The sequence below is a fragment of the Pelobates fuscus genome, chromosome 9 (assembly GCF_036172605.1).
Source record: "Pelobates fuscus isolate aPelFus1 chromosome 9, aPelFus1.pri, whole genome shotgun sequence".
NCBI classification, from domain to species: domain Eukaryota; kingdom Metazoa; phylum Chordata; class Amphibia; order Anura; family Pelobatidae; genus Pelobates; species Pelobates fuscus.
Window position 1 is genome coordinate 22,899,652 of NC_086325.1, and position 18,407 is coordinate 22,918,058.

Here is an 18,407-nt window from a genome sequence, read left to right on the forward strand (position 1 = left end):
TGTGTTCCAACATCCATAGAGCCAACACAGATACTATAAGGGATTCTCATTCTGATACACCACATGGGAAAATGGGGAGTTAAACCTTCTGTGTTCCAACATGCATAGAGCCAACATAGATACTATAAGGGATTCTCATTCTGATACACCACATGGGGAAATGGGGAGTTAAACCGTCTGTGCTCCAACATCTATAGAGCCAATATAGATACTATACGAGATTCTCCTTCTAATACACCACACTGGGGAATGGGGAGTCACACCTTCTGTGTTCTAGCATATATAGAACCAACATAGATACTATAAGGGATTCGCCTTCTAATACACCACACAGATAAATGTGGAGTCACACCTTCTGTGTTTCAGACAGAGAGAACGAAAGAAAGAAAAAGAGAGAAAGGAAAAGAAAAAAGACAGAGAAATAAAGAAAAAAGAGAGAAAGAAAGTAGAAGGACAGGAAGAGAAGGAAAAGAAAGAAAGAAAGAAAAAAAGAGAAAGAAAGAGAGAGAATGAAATTAACAGGGAGAGAGCATGAAGTGCTGAAAGGGGGAAGAAGTGAGAGAACAAGGCAGAGGAGTGCAAGATGAACTGATGTCATTACAGATGTGTATCAGAATGTTGCCATGACATCATCACTTGGACATATCTCTCCCTCCCTTCTCCCTGCCTCTCTCCATCTGTCAGTCACCCAGAGCTACACACTGCTTGGGAGCAAGGACAGACACACAGACATTCACACACAGCAAGCTCTGAGATCCCAGAGAGCAGCAGGTTTACACTTTACAGAAAGGGAACTGGTGGGAAATAACTGATCCAGGAGGACAGGCTGAGAGGAGATCCAGAAGCTGTCCAGAAGGAGGTATACAGGGAGAGTGAGTGGGAGCCAGGCTGCTGCACAGCACAGAGAGTGAGGCTCCTAACCTGCCTTGCTGTCAGTATACCAGGTAAGACACAGCCTGCTTTACTTGTTACAGGAGCTAATGGGAGCAGAGAGGGGGGCAGCCTGATCACAGAGTACACAGTCAGCAAACATGGAGATAGTTACATGAAAATAACTTGCAACATTGAACTGAAATATCTGAAATTACTGATAACGTCAGATCAAAAATCAACAGATAGGAAAATCTAAAAGTAACAATCTGTGAAGGAAACAATGTTTTGTAATTCTTTTACATTTTTGCAATTTTTTTCAAACATAAAGAGTTTTTAAAAAACTTAAGAAGGATAACAGGAAAAAGAAAAGGAAATGGGAACATGGTATTAACAATCTTGGTGAACTTTATGAGGATTACTAGAAATGAAACGTAATTTATCTGAATTTAACCCAATTCTTGACCATGGGTTTATGTTAATCTTCATATCATGATGGTCCTGGCATTCAGGGGTTAATAGCTGGGTTCTAGCACCTGAGAGGATTTTATCAGAAACTTTACTTTTACAGAATACGAAAAATAATGTGTTAAAACATCAGGTGGAGTTTCCTATCTTAAAGCAGTTCAGGAACTTCATTCTTCAAGAGGAGCAAAAGACAGCGTCATTCTTTAGGTTGCTATGGCGACTGCTCCACTTTAACACTTTTAGAACTTGGCCAAACAATTGTGTTTCACACACAGTGCTAAGTATTAAGGGGGGGCAGTTTCCATGGCAACCACTCACCTCTTAGAACTCTGTCCCCAAATGTTACATTTCCATTTTAATAAAAAATATATCCAGATTTAGAAAAAAATATATATTTTTTTACTGAAGTAAAATTGAATTGGCTGATTTGTTATTTGGATTAAACAGACATTTTGCAAAATATAAACTGTAATCACCATTAATGGAAAAAAGGAAAATTTAGCAATTTGGCTTTTGTTTTGTAATTTTTCAATCTGCTGTTAATGGATCTGAATTCAGTGTTTAGTGAATCAACCCTTTTCCCCACTTAATAGAATAAAGCGATAAATGTATAAAATGTGAAACTGTTCCTGCTAATCTCACGTTTCATAACAGCTGTGCAGCAATGTGAATAAATTCTCTATTACTATCATGCCAATATAACATACAGGGTTATTCGGTAAAAAGAGAATAGCTAGGAATTCAGGGGGAATCTCACTAAACCGCAAATGTTCTCAGCTATGAGAGTTAACCCAGAAATCTGTCTGACTATTTTGGACTCAAATTTTATTCACTTTAAAGATTTACCACAGACACCATCGTTTAGTGTAGGCTTCCCTAAACTCCTGTCCTCCAGATGTTGCTGAACTACAACTCCCATGATTCTATGAATGAAATAGATAGGCTGAGAATAATGGGAGTTGTAGTTCGGCAACATCTGGAGGGCGGGAGTTTGGGGAAGCCTGATAGTGTTTTTTGTGTCTGAAGTTGCTTTTTAACCCCTTAAGGACCTAACTTCTGGAATAAAAGGGAATCATGACATGTCACACATGTCATGTGTCCTTAAGGGGTTAAACTCGCTCTGAAATCCCGGCAATTCGTATTTTATTGAATACCCCTGCTAGCAATTTAAAAGAAATTCTGAACTCACTTTATTCTTTGATCATTATATGACATTATATGACATCTATTTTATAGAATAGATTTTTGCAGGTTGTAAAAAGTTCACCCCAAAAGCTACACGTCTCACTTTTTATGGTGATGCTGGTTAAACACGAACGGCGTTATAACTTTAAATAATATAAAGATGGTTGTCTAAATAAGTAACCGTCTAGTAAAGAGCAAGACACTGTATATACAGTTAATGGGCAAAGGACGTTTTAATCTCACAATTTGTATCGTAGGCGCATTTCTACGTTTTAATAAAATTTTCCATAGTCTCTTAAAGGAATCCGGTATAAAAATATTATTGTCGTCAAAGTGACAAGTTTACTGCAACATTTTAATGTCTCTGCATTCCAGGGAACACTGCGTTAATACAATGCTGCGTGTAATGACGCACTTTTTGACTGTCAGCTATAACCTTCCACGAACACCAGAGAGGCTGTGGACTGTAACACTCATCACTCTCACTGTGTATGATTTACATGTTTTATTATATGCAGATGTACAGCTAACCATAATGAGGATAATGAACATGCCCTAGACTTTCACTTACATCACTCTCAGCCAGCCAGGTGAATATTTGCTGTGAGTAATGGGAGTTACAATCTACTATATGTTGCGGGCAGGAATATCTTTGTAACAGCCATTGTGGGTAATCCACATCAGTTAGGTAATATCATCGCCATTAACCCTATGTAACTCAAGTCCCAGCTATTGGAGCACGTTAACGCTTCCTACGATATTAGAAAGAGCTCTCTTGTGAATGGCCCTGTAATAATTTCGCATTTTTATATTTGTAATGCTATTGGACCTGTGGCATTCCATTGATAATATTCTAATTGCTAATTTTTTTTATCCAATATTTTTTTACAAAATATGATTTATAAAGAGTTTTCGGTAGTCCTTGGTTTAATGCGGAACATTGTGATTAGTCTGGGAAAATAGTCCTTAACCTTTTATTTGACAGGGACTCAAATGATGTACATGGCATTATCTTGGAGACTTACAGCATTATTTACTAAGGTGAGAATTCAAAGTGACATTTAGCTCAGAGTAGTGGAACTAATAGCTAGCTGAATTTTCACGTTTGGCTATTTTGACCTTAAATTTTAAATTCACTTAAAATTTTCACTTGAAAAAATAACTGTCATTCTTAATCGGTAACATTATGTACATGACCCACGCTGCAGCTGTAATGTAAAATATGACATCCTGCATTCTACAGGGGGAAAGGGGAGAAGAGGGCTCTGTTCCACCGGGGGTTGGGTTCAGTGCTGCTGCACTAAACTGTTTACTAATGTGATGTGCCAGCTTCAAACATTGGGGGACACCGAAATGGCATTACGACCCCCCAATTTTGTGTAGAACTAGGCTTCCAGTTCAGATATTTTGGTCCAAAATTTGAATTCACAACAATTGTTACTTCAGTAAATAACCCTGAGAGAGACAGTTAAAAAAACTCTTTTTTTTAATTTTTTTTTTATATATATGTGTGCTCATGGCTACTATAATATATTTAAACCGCAGAATTTTGCAATTAGATTTTCAATTTACTGTTGAATGAATATTCCTGCACGTGTTGGAATGTGTTACGGGCAGTGAACACAAAGTGTGTACCACCAGGAAAATAATGAAAACAACACTTTCCAATTTCTTGACACTCAACAAATTAAAGGGACATGCATCACTTGGCAATTTATTTAAACCAGCAAGCCAACAACTGTTAAATACACGAACTTTGAAAAGTATGTAACAAATGTTTAAATACTTACTATAAACTTGGTCAGATTGCATTGTTAGGCATGCCTCTCAGCTAGGGAGTTTCTCCAGCCCCCCACACCCCTTTAACCGGCATCTCAATCTTTTGCACCCTGTTTTTTGCTGTCCCTAAGTTTAAGGTTTACGAATCGATCGTCTAGGGTTGCTATATCTCTCGTGTGGAGAGAGCCGGGCTGCATTTTGGATTTGGACTGCCCTATTCTCTCTGGGTTTTTTTGCTCTTCGTTGCCATTATGTTAAATAGGTAGCCAATGCAGGTGTCGCATTCAGTGAAATACAATAGAATTGATCAGAGTTTCAGAAACCAGCAGAATATTTATATTAAACAAATGCAGACAGAAAAAAAGCAGGTTTATATGACATTTTCATATTTACTTGCTTCTTCTTTCTCATGGTTTCCACAACCACTCCAAGAGAGACACTGATCTAACCAATCAGTATCCTATCCCTAGGAATGCTGTAAAGGTGCATTTGGCATGCCTGACAGATTTACACATGTGGAGTTGGAAGATTTCTTCACTTTGCAACATCCTGACAGGGGGAGAAAAGAGAGAGTCTGATCAGGTAGATCATGCAGAGCAGGCTCACGTGTCGGGTTTCTACCCACTGATAGTGCACTGTTTCTGGCATTAGTTGACTGGTCTGAAACTGAGACCTTGGAGTGGGTGTGGTAAGAGAATAGGGTAGTCCGGATCTGAAATGCAGGCCGGCTCTCTCTACACGAGACACAAGACAACCCTAGATGATCATTTCGTAAATCTTAAACTTAGAGACAGCAAAAAAACAGGGTTCAAAAGTACAACTTAAGCTAAAACCAGCTGAGATCTGAAAGGAGACCCACCAAAGGGCAGGATACTTGAGCAGTTATCTGTTCTCATGCACCTTTTTTTTGTCTCCAAAAGTTTAAAGGGTAATCCAGAAAAGGACCTCTTGCTTATGTTGCCTGGGAAGGTATTGGCTATACCTCACCAATGAGGCCTAACAATGCCAACATGATCGTCTGGTGTTGTTGTATCTCTCTGTAATAGCACAAGATGAGCTAAAACCAGCAAGAGATTTGCGTGAGGACCCACTGAAGTACACGCTACTTGAGCTGTTATCCGTTCTCAGTACTCTCTTGCATCTTGTTTTGTTGTTTTAATGGCAATAAAGCAGCAATCTGTTCGTAGCCTCCCCTATGGTGTCATATCCCAGAGTGCTCTGTTTCTATCTACAGGAATGGGAAATGGAGGGACCTTATTGCACTAATCAGTTGGTGAAGTTTTAAGATGTGGAGTGCCAGACTCCACCCACATAATTAGACTTCACCCCCCCCCCCCCCCCCCCCCACTCTGGAAACCTCTCCTCTTGCTATATTGAGAAGATATAGACTTTATTGGTGTAACCTTTCCAGTGCCAGTAAATATATTATTTTACTTGAATCAACATATAATAAAGTAAACTATTCAAAATAAGGCCAATCACTAAATATATAAAAAATAATATACATGTGATAACTTCATGAGACTTGTGAAAACATAATTTGCACAAAAAAAAACCATCACAAAGCAAGGATTGAAATTGCAACCCCGACTGTCATGTGCACAGAATGAGCAGAAAAACTAAGTCCTTACCAGACGAGAATTGAACATTGCTTTACAAGCTCAATGCATTACTTCTCAGCCTGTTCATTCACTAGCCAGTCAACTCAGATGCCCGGCTGGAGATTAAATGGTTCACTTAAAAAAAAATAAAATAATCGCCTCTTGGGGAATATAGAGCATGTCTGAAGTGCTTTCTGACCGGACAAATTTAAAAAACGACCCAGATTCTACACATGCCCAGTTGCCTTCAACAGCTTATCCAGATAGTCATCATTCATTATGCCATCATTTATTACCAGTGAGTCAGTTTGTGCTGTAGTGAAAGAATGGGAGGGCAAATTATAGCACTGCGGTTTATTGTGCATGTTTACCATTTATATTAAAAATGTGCAAATCTATCCTTTCCCAAAGTGACACAGTGTCAGTAATTCTGTCTGTCACCACAGACAATATGTATATATTCTCGTTATTATGACCTCCATTATCTGGTAGGGTGCTAGTGCTACCCTATGGATGTGTCACCACATGAGTGTTTTGTGGAGCCCTATAACATGATCATTTTGTTACCTCACTGAGTGACGGTCAGAGCTCCATATAACTCCTATCGCGCTCATCCAGCTATAGCTGTTGGAGTGGCTGGATTTGTTTTTCGTGCCAGACACAGTGTGCAAAACAAGAAGTTAGGGAAAGAAGCTTGCCCGATGGACATAAAACAAACAGTGAGTTTATTAAGAATCAGCAACAAGTTCCCAATGGAGAATGATCTCAGGCCAAGAGAGCCTCTGGAATCCTTATCGTTAACATATTCAGTGATGTCTACAGAAAATACTCATCTTGCTCAATCCCTGGGGTATAAACAGGAACTCTACACCCTACAGCCTGAATGCTCTCCGATTGACAACGTGGTAGGATTAGGGCCAATTTAAAAAGTTTCCAATTATCAGCTAGGACAGACAACACCCAGCTGTTGAGTAATTTAGTAGCTAGGATATAAGGGCATTTGGAGAATCACTTAGACTGGAAGAATTTATCCTGTCTTGGATTTCTTTATTACATACTACCTAGAGTCCTAGACAATCTACGTGGCCAGTCCTTCCGAAGCCACCAGGTTGAGGCTTATTACTCCAGCTACTCATTGTTTCTATCGATACCTTTATTTATGTAACAAAATAGTGTTCTTGTCCAGACCCCTTTACGTAGACTAGTAATAATACAATTACAATCATCAATTATTATTATTATTATTGCCATTTATATAGCGCCAACAGATTCCGTAGCGCTTTACAATATTTTGAGAGGGGGGATGTAACAATAAATAAGACAATTACAAGAAAACTTACAGGAACATTCGGTTGAAGAGAACCCTGCTCAAATGAGCTTACAGTCTATAGGAGGTGGGGTATTAGAAACATTAGGATAGGAAATATCAGGTAGGAGTGAAGCAGAGCTGGAGAAGAGAGCAAAGCACTATCCCATAGGAGAGAGCAAGAGACAGGTATGTAAGGGAGAGATTACTCTGGGAGGCCATACGCTTTCCTGAAGAGATGGGTTTTAAGGCCCTTCTTAAATGATTGAAGACTAGGGGAGAGTCTGATGGCAGTAGGCAAGTTATTCCAAAGGAGAGGAGCCGCCCGTGAGAGGTCCTGCAAGCGCGAGTTGGCCGTACGGGTGCGAGCAGCGGTCAGGAGGTGGTCGCGGGCAGAGCGGAGGGTACGAGGAGGGGCATACCTCTGGATCAGTGAAGAGATATAAGAGGGGCTGGAATTGTTCAGTGCTTTAAATGTATGGGTTAGCACTTTGAATTGACTCTGATAGGATACAGGGAGCCAATGTAAGGACTGGCAGAGGGGCGAGGTGTGAGAGGACCGACTGGATAGGAAAATCAGTCTAGCTGCAGCATTCATTACAGATTGTAGCGGGGCAGTACGGCTTTTGGGGAGACCAATCAGGAGAGAGTTACAGTAATCCATGCGGGAAATTACTAGAGCATGGACAAACTCCTTGGTAGCATCTTGCGTAAGAAAGGGGCGGATGCGGGCTATGTTTTTGAGTTGGAACCTACAGGACTATTAATACATTGAGAACCCAATGGCAAAGTAAATATAACCCAACATAAAACATTATAGAGATTATCAAATCAAAACAAATGTGTGGATAGATGGAGTTAAATGAGAAGAAAAGGTCAGGGGGGTGTGATAATGGGAGTAGGAAGAGTAGTCGAAGAGTTAGGATGGAAGATCACTGTATGTTTATGTGGAAGGTGTCTGTAAAGGATTTGTGAAAGAGAAGTAGACAATTGGATGTTGAAATGGAGTTTATTCAAGTTATAGGTGTTTTGTTTTCGGGGTACTGTGGACGAGCATCTGAAATGTCAGGACAAATGTGTCCAAGATGGCAGCCTTCATTATAAGTTTGTAAACTAAAAAGAGGCCCAGGACATGACAGAAGTTTAGAAAATACTTCACCTTTTATTGAGGTCTTGCAGCAAGCAACCTTTTGACCTAAGGAAATGCTGTGTTGTTAAGTCATAACATTGCGGTGGGATCTCAATAAAATCTGAAGGGTTCTGTGGTTTGGCAGATAACTGTAAAAAAAAAAAAAAGCTCACAAAATATGACAATGAGAAACACATCCTGGAACATGCATTATTAAATAACATAACAGCTGCATGGACATGAAGACATGCACCGGACGGCGTATTCACTATCAATGGTCAAGAATTGTGAGAGTGAATTCAAAGTGAATTTCAAACATTTGGCCAAAATTGTCAAATGGAAAACCGAGCTGACTTGAGGATTTTCTTTACTACTATGACCACAAATTTGAAATTCACTTTGAATCCCTAACAGTTTACATGTTAGCTAATAACCCTGTGAGAATTGTGGAACGTAGACCAGGAAATCACCAATGTCTGGCTAAAGTCACTGATCAGGAAATATCAATGAGTTCAGAATTTCACCAATTCACCTACTCTGCCAAATATTATTAAATCCCTCATTCATTTATTTTCCACATTTCCTTTTATTTCCGTAACCCCTAGGTGCAATGCTCTGCATACTCTCCCTGGGAGTAATGCTCTGCAGTGTCAGCCTTGGAATGCTACTTGCACTGATGTTAGTATACCAATAAAAACATATGGATTTCATGAATAAGATGTGTATGCTAATCGCCTGAAATTAACCCTTTCCCTGCTGGTCTCTTTTTGTCTCCTCTGTTTGCATGATGCCAGGTGATTCGTGCCCTGTTCCCTCTCTTACAATGTCCTCCCCCCTCACTCTGTACCTGCTCGTCTTGTGTTTTGGGGTCTCCCTCCCTGCCCCACCGTCCACCACAACTCAATGCGCAGATGCTGGGGTCCAATCTCTCCTCAAGCGCCTGGAAATTTTGGAAAAGTTGGTAAGAGACATAAAGGGACAATGCACCCCTCCCTGCTGTGCGAATTCACAGACCGGTGCTGGTAAGTGAACATAAATCCAATAATCAGTACATAGAGCTGCCAAATGTCAATATATAGATATATCAATTGTCAATATATATTTCTACAAATTACTCTGTACATATATATATATATATATATATATATATATATACAAAGTAAATGAAAGAGCACTCCATAGGATTTATTCAAAGGTATAATGTGAAATCAATGTTTCGGCCCTCCTGGGTCTTTATCAAGATTATTATTACTTTATGTTTGATGTTATGGTGAGTGCCACAAAGTGGACTTTTTTGGATATATATATATATATATATATATATATATATATTTATTTACTCATATTATTTAGAGTGCAGAGTTGTCACTACCAGTGTATAGACATTCACCATATTTAAAGGAGCAGTGTGTTCATTATTAAAAGGACATTCTAGGCACCATAACCATTTCATCTCATAGAAGTGATTTTAGTGCTTGGAGTCCCCTGGCATTGTTTTGAAACACTGCACATCCAGAGATATTTTTAATTGTAAGCTGGGGCAAGTTGCACCCCCAGCACACGTGACTAAGGTAGCCTGGAACTCTGTTCTGGGATGCTTAATGTCAATTCTGTGCATAGTTTACATCTGTCGGCAGCGTGCAGTACGCGCGGCCGACAAACATAGCCAGAGAAGCACTACCACTCACAGGGTAGCCCTCCTCCCAAACCCATCCGTTATTTTTCTTCTTTTAAATATAGTCTCCTCCTTTACTGTGTTGATTCCCTTTATGTATTTAAATGTTTCTATCATATCCCCCCTGTCTCGTCTTTCCTCCAAGCTATACATGTATACATGTATAGTGATGGTGAGTATCTATACATTAATAATGGACACACTGCCCTGTATAGTGATATTGAGTATCTATACATTAATAATGGACACACTGCCCTGTATAGTGATGGTGAGTATCTATACATTAATAATGGACACACTGCCCTGTATAGTGATAGTGAGTATCTATACATTAATAATGGGCACACTGCCCTGTATAGTGATGGTGAGTATCTATACATTAATAATGGGCACACTGCCCTGTATAGTGATGGTGAGTATCTATACATTAATAATGGACACACTGCCCTGTATAGTGATGGTGAGTATCTATACATTAATAATGGACACACTGCCCTGTATAGTGATAATGAGAATCTATACATTAACAATGGACACACTGCCCTGTATAGTGATGGTGAGTATCTATACATTAATTCTGGACACACTGCACTGTATTGTGATGGTGAGTATCTATACATTAATAATGGACACACTGCCCTGTATAGTGATGGTGAGTATCTATACATTAATCATGGGCACACTGTCCTGTATAGTGATAGTGAGTATCTATACATTAATAATGGACACACTGCCCTGTATAGTGATGGTGAGTATCTATACATTAATAATGGACACACTGCACTGTATTGTGATGGTGAGTATCTATACATTAATAATGGGCACACTGCCCTGTATAGTGATGTGAGTATCTATACATTAATAATGGGCACACTGCACTGTATAGTGATAATGAGTATCTATACATTAATAATGGACACACTGCCCTGTATAGTGATGGTGAGTATCTATACATTAATAATGGACACACTGCCCTGTATAGTGATGGTGAGTATCTATACATTAATAATGGGCACACTGCCCTGTATAGTGATAATGAGTATCTATACATTAATAATGGACACACTGCCCTGTATAGTGATAATGAGTATCTATACATTAATAATGGACACACTGCCCTGTATAGTGATGAAGTAGCTATACATTAATAATGGACACACTGCCCTGTATAGTGATGGTGAGTATCTATACATTAATAATGGACACACTGCCCTGTATAGTGATAATGAGTATCTATACATTAATAATGGACACACTGCCTGTATAGTGATAGTGAGTATCTATACATTAATAATGGGCACACTGCCCTGTATAGTGATGGTGAGTATCTATACATTAATAATGGACACACTGCCCTGTATAGTGATGGTGAGTATCTATACATTAATGTATAGATACTCACCATCACAATACAGTGCAGTGTGTCCATTATTAATGTATAGATACTCATATCACTATACAGTGCAGTGTGCCCATTATTAATGTATAGATACTCAATATCACTATACAGGGCAGTGTGTCCATTATTAATGTATAGATACTCACCATCACTATACAGGGCAGTGTGCCCATTATTAATGTATAGATACTCACCATCACTATACAGGGCAGTGTGCCCATTATTAATGTATAGATACTCACCATCACTATACAGGGCAGTGTGCCCATTATTAATGTATAGATACTCACCATCACAATACAGTGCAGTGTGTCCATTATTAATGTATAGATACTCACCATCACTATACAGGGCAGTGTGTCCATTATTAATGTATAGATACTCACTATCACTATACAGGACAGTGTGCCCATGATTAATGTATAGATACTCACCATCACTATACAGGGCAGTGTGTCCATTATTAATGTATAGATACTCACCATCACAATACAGTGCAGTGTGTCCAGAATTAATGTATAGATACTCACCATCACTATACAGGGCAGTGTGTCCATTGTTAATGTATAGATTCTCATTATCACTATACAGGGCAGTGTGTCCATTATTAATGTATAGATACTCACCATCACTATACAGGGCAGTGTGTCCATTATTAATGTATAGATACTCAATATCACTATACAGGGCAGTGTGTCCATTATTAATGTATAGATACTCACCATCACTATACAGGGCAGTGTGTCCATTATTAATGTATAGATACTCACCATCACTATACAGGGCAGTGTGCCCATTATTAATGTATAGATACTCACCATCACTATACAGGGCAGTGTGCCCATTATTAATGTATAGCTACTCACCATCACTATACAGGGCAGTGTGTCCATTATTAATGTATAGATACTCACTATCACTATACAGGGCAGTGTGTCCATTATTAATGTATAGATACTCAGCATCACTATACAGGGCAGTGTGCCCATTATTAATGTATAGATACTCACCATCACTATACAGGGCAGTGTGCCCATTATTAATGTATAGATACTCACCTCACTATACAGGGCAGTGTGCCCATTATTAATGTAAAGATACTCACCATCACTATACAGGGCAGTGTGGCCATTATTAATGTATAGCTACTCACCATCACTATACAGGGCAGTGTGTCCATTATTAATGTATAGATACTCATTATCACTATACAGTGCAGTGTGCCCATTATTAATGTATAGATACTCACCATCACTATACAGGGCAGTGTGTCCATTATTAATGTATAGATACTCATTATCACTATACAGTGCAGTGTGCCTAATGTATAGATACTCACCATCACTATACAGGGCAGTGTGGCCATTATTAATGTATAGCTACTCACCATCACTATACAGGGCAGTGTGTCCATTATTAATGTATAGATACTCATTATCACTATACAGTGCAGTGTGCCCATTATTAATGTATAGATACTCACCATCACTATACAGGACAGTGTGGCCATTATTAATGTATAGATACTCACCATCACTATACAGGGCAGTGTGTCCATTATTAATGTATAGATACTCATTATCACTATACAGGGCAGTGTGTCCATTATTAATGTATAGATACTCACCATCACTATACAGGGCAGTGTGCCCATTGTTAATGTATAGATACTCACCATCACTATACAGGGCAGTGTGTCCATTATTAATGTATAGATACTCACCATCACTATACAGGGCAGTGTGCCCATTATTAATGTATAGATACTCACCATCACTATACAGGGCAGTGTGCCCATTATTAATGTATAGATACTCACTATCACTATACAGGGCAGTGTGTCCATTATTAATGTATAGATACTCAATATCACTATACAGGGCAGTGTGTCCATTATTAATGTATAGATACTCACCATCACTATACAGGGCAGTGTGCCCATTGTTAATGTATAGATACTCACCATCACTATACAGGGCAGTGTGTCCATTATTAATGTATAGATACTCACCATTACTATACAGGGCAGTGTGCCCATTATTAATGTATAGATACTCACCATCACTATACAGGACAGTGTGGCCATTATTAATGTATAGATACTCACCATCACTATACAGGGCAGTGTGTCCATTATTAATGTATAGATACTCATTATCACTATACAGGGCAGTGTGCCCATTATTAATGTATAGATACTCACCATCACTATACAGGGCAGTGTGTCCATTATTAATGTATAGATACTCACCATCACTATACAGGGCAGTGTGCCCATTATTAATGTATAGATACTCACTATCACTATACAGGCAGTGTGTCCATTATTAATGTATAGATACTCATTATCACTATACAGGGCAGTGTGTCCATTATTAATGTATAGATACTCACCATCACTATACAGGGCAGTGTGTCCATTATTAATGTATAGCTACTTCATCACTATACAGGGCAGTGTGTCCATTATTAATGTATAGATACTCATTATCACTATACAGGGCAGTGTGTCCATTATTAATGTATAGATACTCATTATCACTATACAGGGCAGTGTGCCCATTATTAATGTATAGATACTCACCATCACTATACAGGGCAGTGTGTCCATTATTAATGTATAGATACTCACCATCACTATACAGGGCAGTGTGTCCATTATTAATGTATAGATACTCATTATCACTATACAGTGCAGTGTGCCCATTATTAATGTATAGATACTCACATCACTATACAGGGCAGTGTGCCCATTATTAATGTATAGATACTCACCATCACAATACAGTGCAGTGTGTCCATTATTAATGTATAGATACTCACCATCACTATACAGGGCAGTGTGTCCATTATTAATGTATAGATACTCACTATCACTATACAGGACAGTGTGCCCATGATTAATGTATAGATACTCACCATCACTATACAGGGCAGTGTGTCCATTATTAATGTATAGATACTCACCATCACAATACAGTGCAGTGTGTCCAGAATTAATGTATAGATACTCACCATCACTATACAGGGCAGTGTGTCCATTGTTAATGTATAGATTCTCATTATCACTATACAGGGCAGTGTGTCCATTATTAATGTATAGATACTCACCATCACTATACAGGGCAGTGTGTCCATTATTAATGTATAGATACTCACCATCACTATACAGGGCAGTGTGCCCATTATTAATGTATAGATACTCACCATCACTATACAGGGCAGTGTGCCCATTATTAATGTATAGATACTCACCATCACTATACAGGGCAGTGTGTCCATTATTAATGTATAGATACTCACCATCACTATACAGGGCAGTGTGTCCATTATTAATGTATAGATACTCAATATCACTATACAGGGCAGTGTGTCCATTATTAATGTATAGATACTCACCATCACTATACATGTATACATGTATAGCTTGGAGGAAAGACGAGACAGGGGGGATATGATAGAAACATTTAAATACATAAAGGGAATCAACACAGTAAAGGAGGAGACTATATTTAAAAGAAGAAAAACTACCACAACAAGAGGACATAGTCTTAAATTAGAGGGACAAAGGTTTAAAAATAATATCAGGAAGTATTACTTTACTGAGAGGGTAGTGGATGCATGGAATAGCCTTCCAGCTGAAGTGGTAGAGGTTAACACAGTAAAGGAGTTTAAGCATGCGTGGGATAGGCATAAGGCTATCCTAACTATAAGATAAGGCCAGGGACTAATGAAAGTATTTAGAAAACTGGGCAGACTAGACGGGCCGAATGGTTCTTATCTGCCATAACATTCTATGTTTCTATGTTTCTATGTTTCTATACAGGGCAGTGTGTCCATTATTAATGTATAGATACTCACTATCACTATACAGGGCAGTGTGTCCATTATTAATGTATAGATACTCACCATCACTATACAGGGCAGTGTGCCCATTATTAATGTATAGATACTCACCATCACTATACAGGGCAGTGTGCCCATTATTAATGTATAGCTACTCACCATCACTATACAGGGCAGTGTGTCCATTATTAATGTATAGATACTCACTATCACTATACAGGGCAGTGTGTCCATTATTAATGTATAGATACTCAGCATCACTATACAGGGCAGTGTGCCCATTATTAATGTATAGATACTCACCATCACTATACAGGGCAGTGTGCCCATTATTAATGTATAGATACTCACCTCACTATACAGGGCAGTGTGCCCATTATTAATGTATAGATACTCACCATCACTATACAGGGCAGTGTGGCCATTATTAATGTATAGCTACTCACCATCACTATACAGGGCAGTGTGTCCATTATTAATGTATAGATACTCATTATCACTATACAGTGCAGTGTGCCCATTATTAATGTATAGATACTCACCATCACTATACAGGGCAGTGTGTCCATTATTAATGTATAGATACTCATTATCACTATACAGTGCAGTGTGCCTAATGTATAGATACTCACCATCACTATACAGGGCAGTGTGGCCATTATTAATGTATAGCTACTCACCATCACTATACAGGGCAGTGTGTCCATTATTAATGTATAGATACTCATTATCACTATACAGTGCAGTGTGCCCATTATTAATGTATAGATACTCACCATCACTATACAGGACAGTGTGGCCATTATTAATGTATAGATACTCACCATCACTATACAGGGCAGTGTGTCCATTATTAATGTATAGATACTCATTATCACTATACAGGGCAGTGTGTCCATTATTAATGTATAGATACTCACCATCACTATACAGGGCAGTGTGCCCATTGTTAATGTATAGATACTCACCATCACTATACAGGGCAGTGTGTCCATTATTAATGTATAGATACTCACCATCACTATACAGGGCAGTGTGCCCATTATTAATGTATAGATACTCACCATCACTATACAGGGCAGTGTGCCCATTATTAATGTATAGATACTCACCATCACTATACAGGGCAGTGTGTCCATTATTAATGTATAGATACTCAATATCACTATACAGGGCAGTGTGTCCATTATTAATGTATAGATACTCACCATCACTATACAGGGCAGTGTGCCCATTGTTAATGTATAGATACTCACCATCACTATACAGGGCAGTGTGTCCATTATTAATGTATAGATACTCACCATTACTATACAGGGCAGTGTGCCCATTATTAATGTATAGATACTCACCATCACTATACAGGACAGCGTGGCCATTATTAATGTATAGATACTCACCATCACTATACAGGGCAGTGTGTCCATTATTAATGTATAGATACTCATTATCACTATACAGGGCAGTGTGCCCATTATTAATGTATAGATACTCACCATCACTATACAGGGCAGTGTGTCCATTATTAATGTATAGATACTCACCATCACTATACAGGGCAGTGTGCCCATTATTAATGTATAGATACTCACTATCACTATACAGGCAGTCTGTCCATTATTAATGTATAGATACTCATTATCACTATACAGGGCAGTGTGTCCATTATTAATGTATAGATACTCACCATCACTATACAGGGCAGTGTGTCCATTATTAATGTATAGCTACTTCATCACTATACAGGGCAGTGTGTCCATTATTAATGTATAGATACTCATTATCACTATACAGGGCAGTGTGTCCATTATTAATGTATAGATACTCATTATCACTATACAGGGCAGTGTGCCCATTATTAATGCATAGATACTCACCATCACTATACAGGGCAGTGTGTCCATTATTAATGTATAGATACTCACCATCACTATACAGGGCAGTGTGTCCATTATTAATGTATAGATACTCATTATCACTATACAGTGCAGTGTGCCCATTATTAATGTATAGATACTCACATCACTATACAGGGCAGTGTGTCCATTATTAAAGTATAGATACTCATTATCACTATACAGTGCAGTGTGCCCATTATTAATGTATAGATACTCACATCACTATACAGGGCAGTGTGTCCATTATTAATGTATAGATACTCATTATCACTATACAGGGCAGTGTGCCCATTATTAATGTATAGATACTCACCATCACTATACAGGGCAGTGTGTCCATTATTAATGTATAGATACTCACCATCACTATACAGGGCAGTGTGTCCATTGTTAATGTATAGATACTCACCATCACTATACAGGGCAGTGTGCCCATTATTAATGTATAGATACTCACCATCACTATACAGTGCAGTGTGTCCATTATTAATGTATAGATACTCACCATCACTATACAGGGCAGTGTGTCCATTATTAATGTATAGATACTCATTATCACTATACAGGGCAGTGTGTCCATTATTAATGTATAGATACTCATTATCACTATACAGGGCAGTGTGCCCATTATTAATGTATAGATACTCACCATCACTATACAGGGCAGTGTGTCCATTATTTATGTATAGATACTCACCATCACTATACAGGACAGTGTGCCCATTATTAATGTATAGATACTCACCATCAGTATACAGGACAGTGTGCCCATTATTAATGTATAGATACTCACCTCACTATACAGGGCAGTGTGCCCATTATTAATGTATAGATACTCACCATCACTATACAGGGCAGTGTGCCCATTATTAATGTATAGATACTCACCATCACTATACAGGGCAGTGTGTCCATTGTTAATGTATAGATACTCACCATCACTATACAGGGCAGTGTGCCCATTATTAATGTATAGATACTCACCATCACTATACAGGGCAGTGTGCCCATTATTAATGTATAGATACTCACCATCACTATACAGTGCAGTGTGTCCATTATTAATGTATAGATACTCGCCATCACTATACAGGGCAGTGTGTCCATTATTAATGTATAGATACTCACTATCACTATACAGGACAGTGTGCCCATGATTAATGTATAGATACTCACCATCACTATACAGGGCAGTGTGTCCATTATTAATGTATAGATACTCACCATCACAATACAGTGCAGTGTGTCCAG

The 18,407-nt window shown here is 38.5% G+C and overlaps 1 protein-coding gene across 1 annotated transcript in view; it reads left to right on the forward strand.

Moving 5' to 3' along the window:
- Positions 1-531: 531 nt before the first annotated feature.
- The window catches only part of LOC134572499 (tenascin-X-like), an 86,511-nt gene continuing 68,635 nt past the window's right edge, over positions 532-18,407 (forward strand). Inside the window, exons 1-2 of the mRNA XM_063431498.1 lie at positions 532-944; positions 9,133-9,360. Of these exons, the coding sequence (XP_063287568.1) occupies positions 9,162-9,360 (199 nt within the window). The 5' untranslated portion in view covers positions 532-944; positions 9,133-9,161. The remainder of the gene's footprint in view (positions 945-9,132; positions 9,361-18,407) is intronic.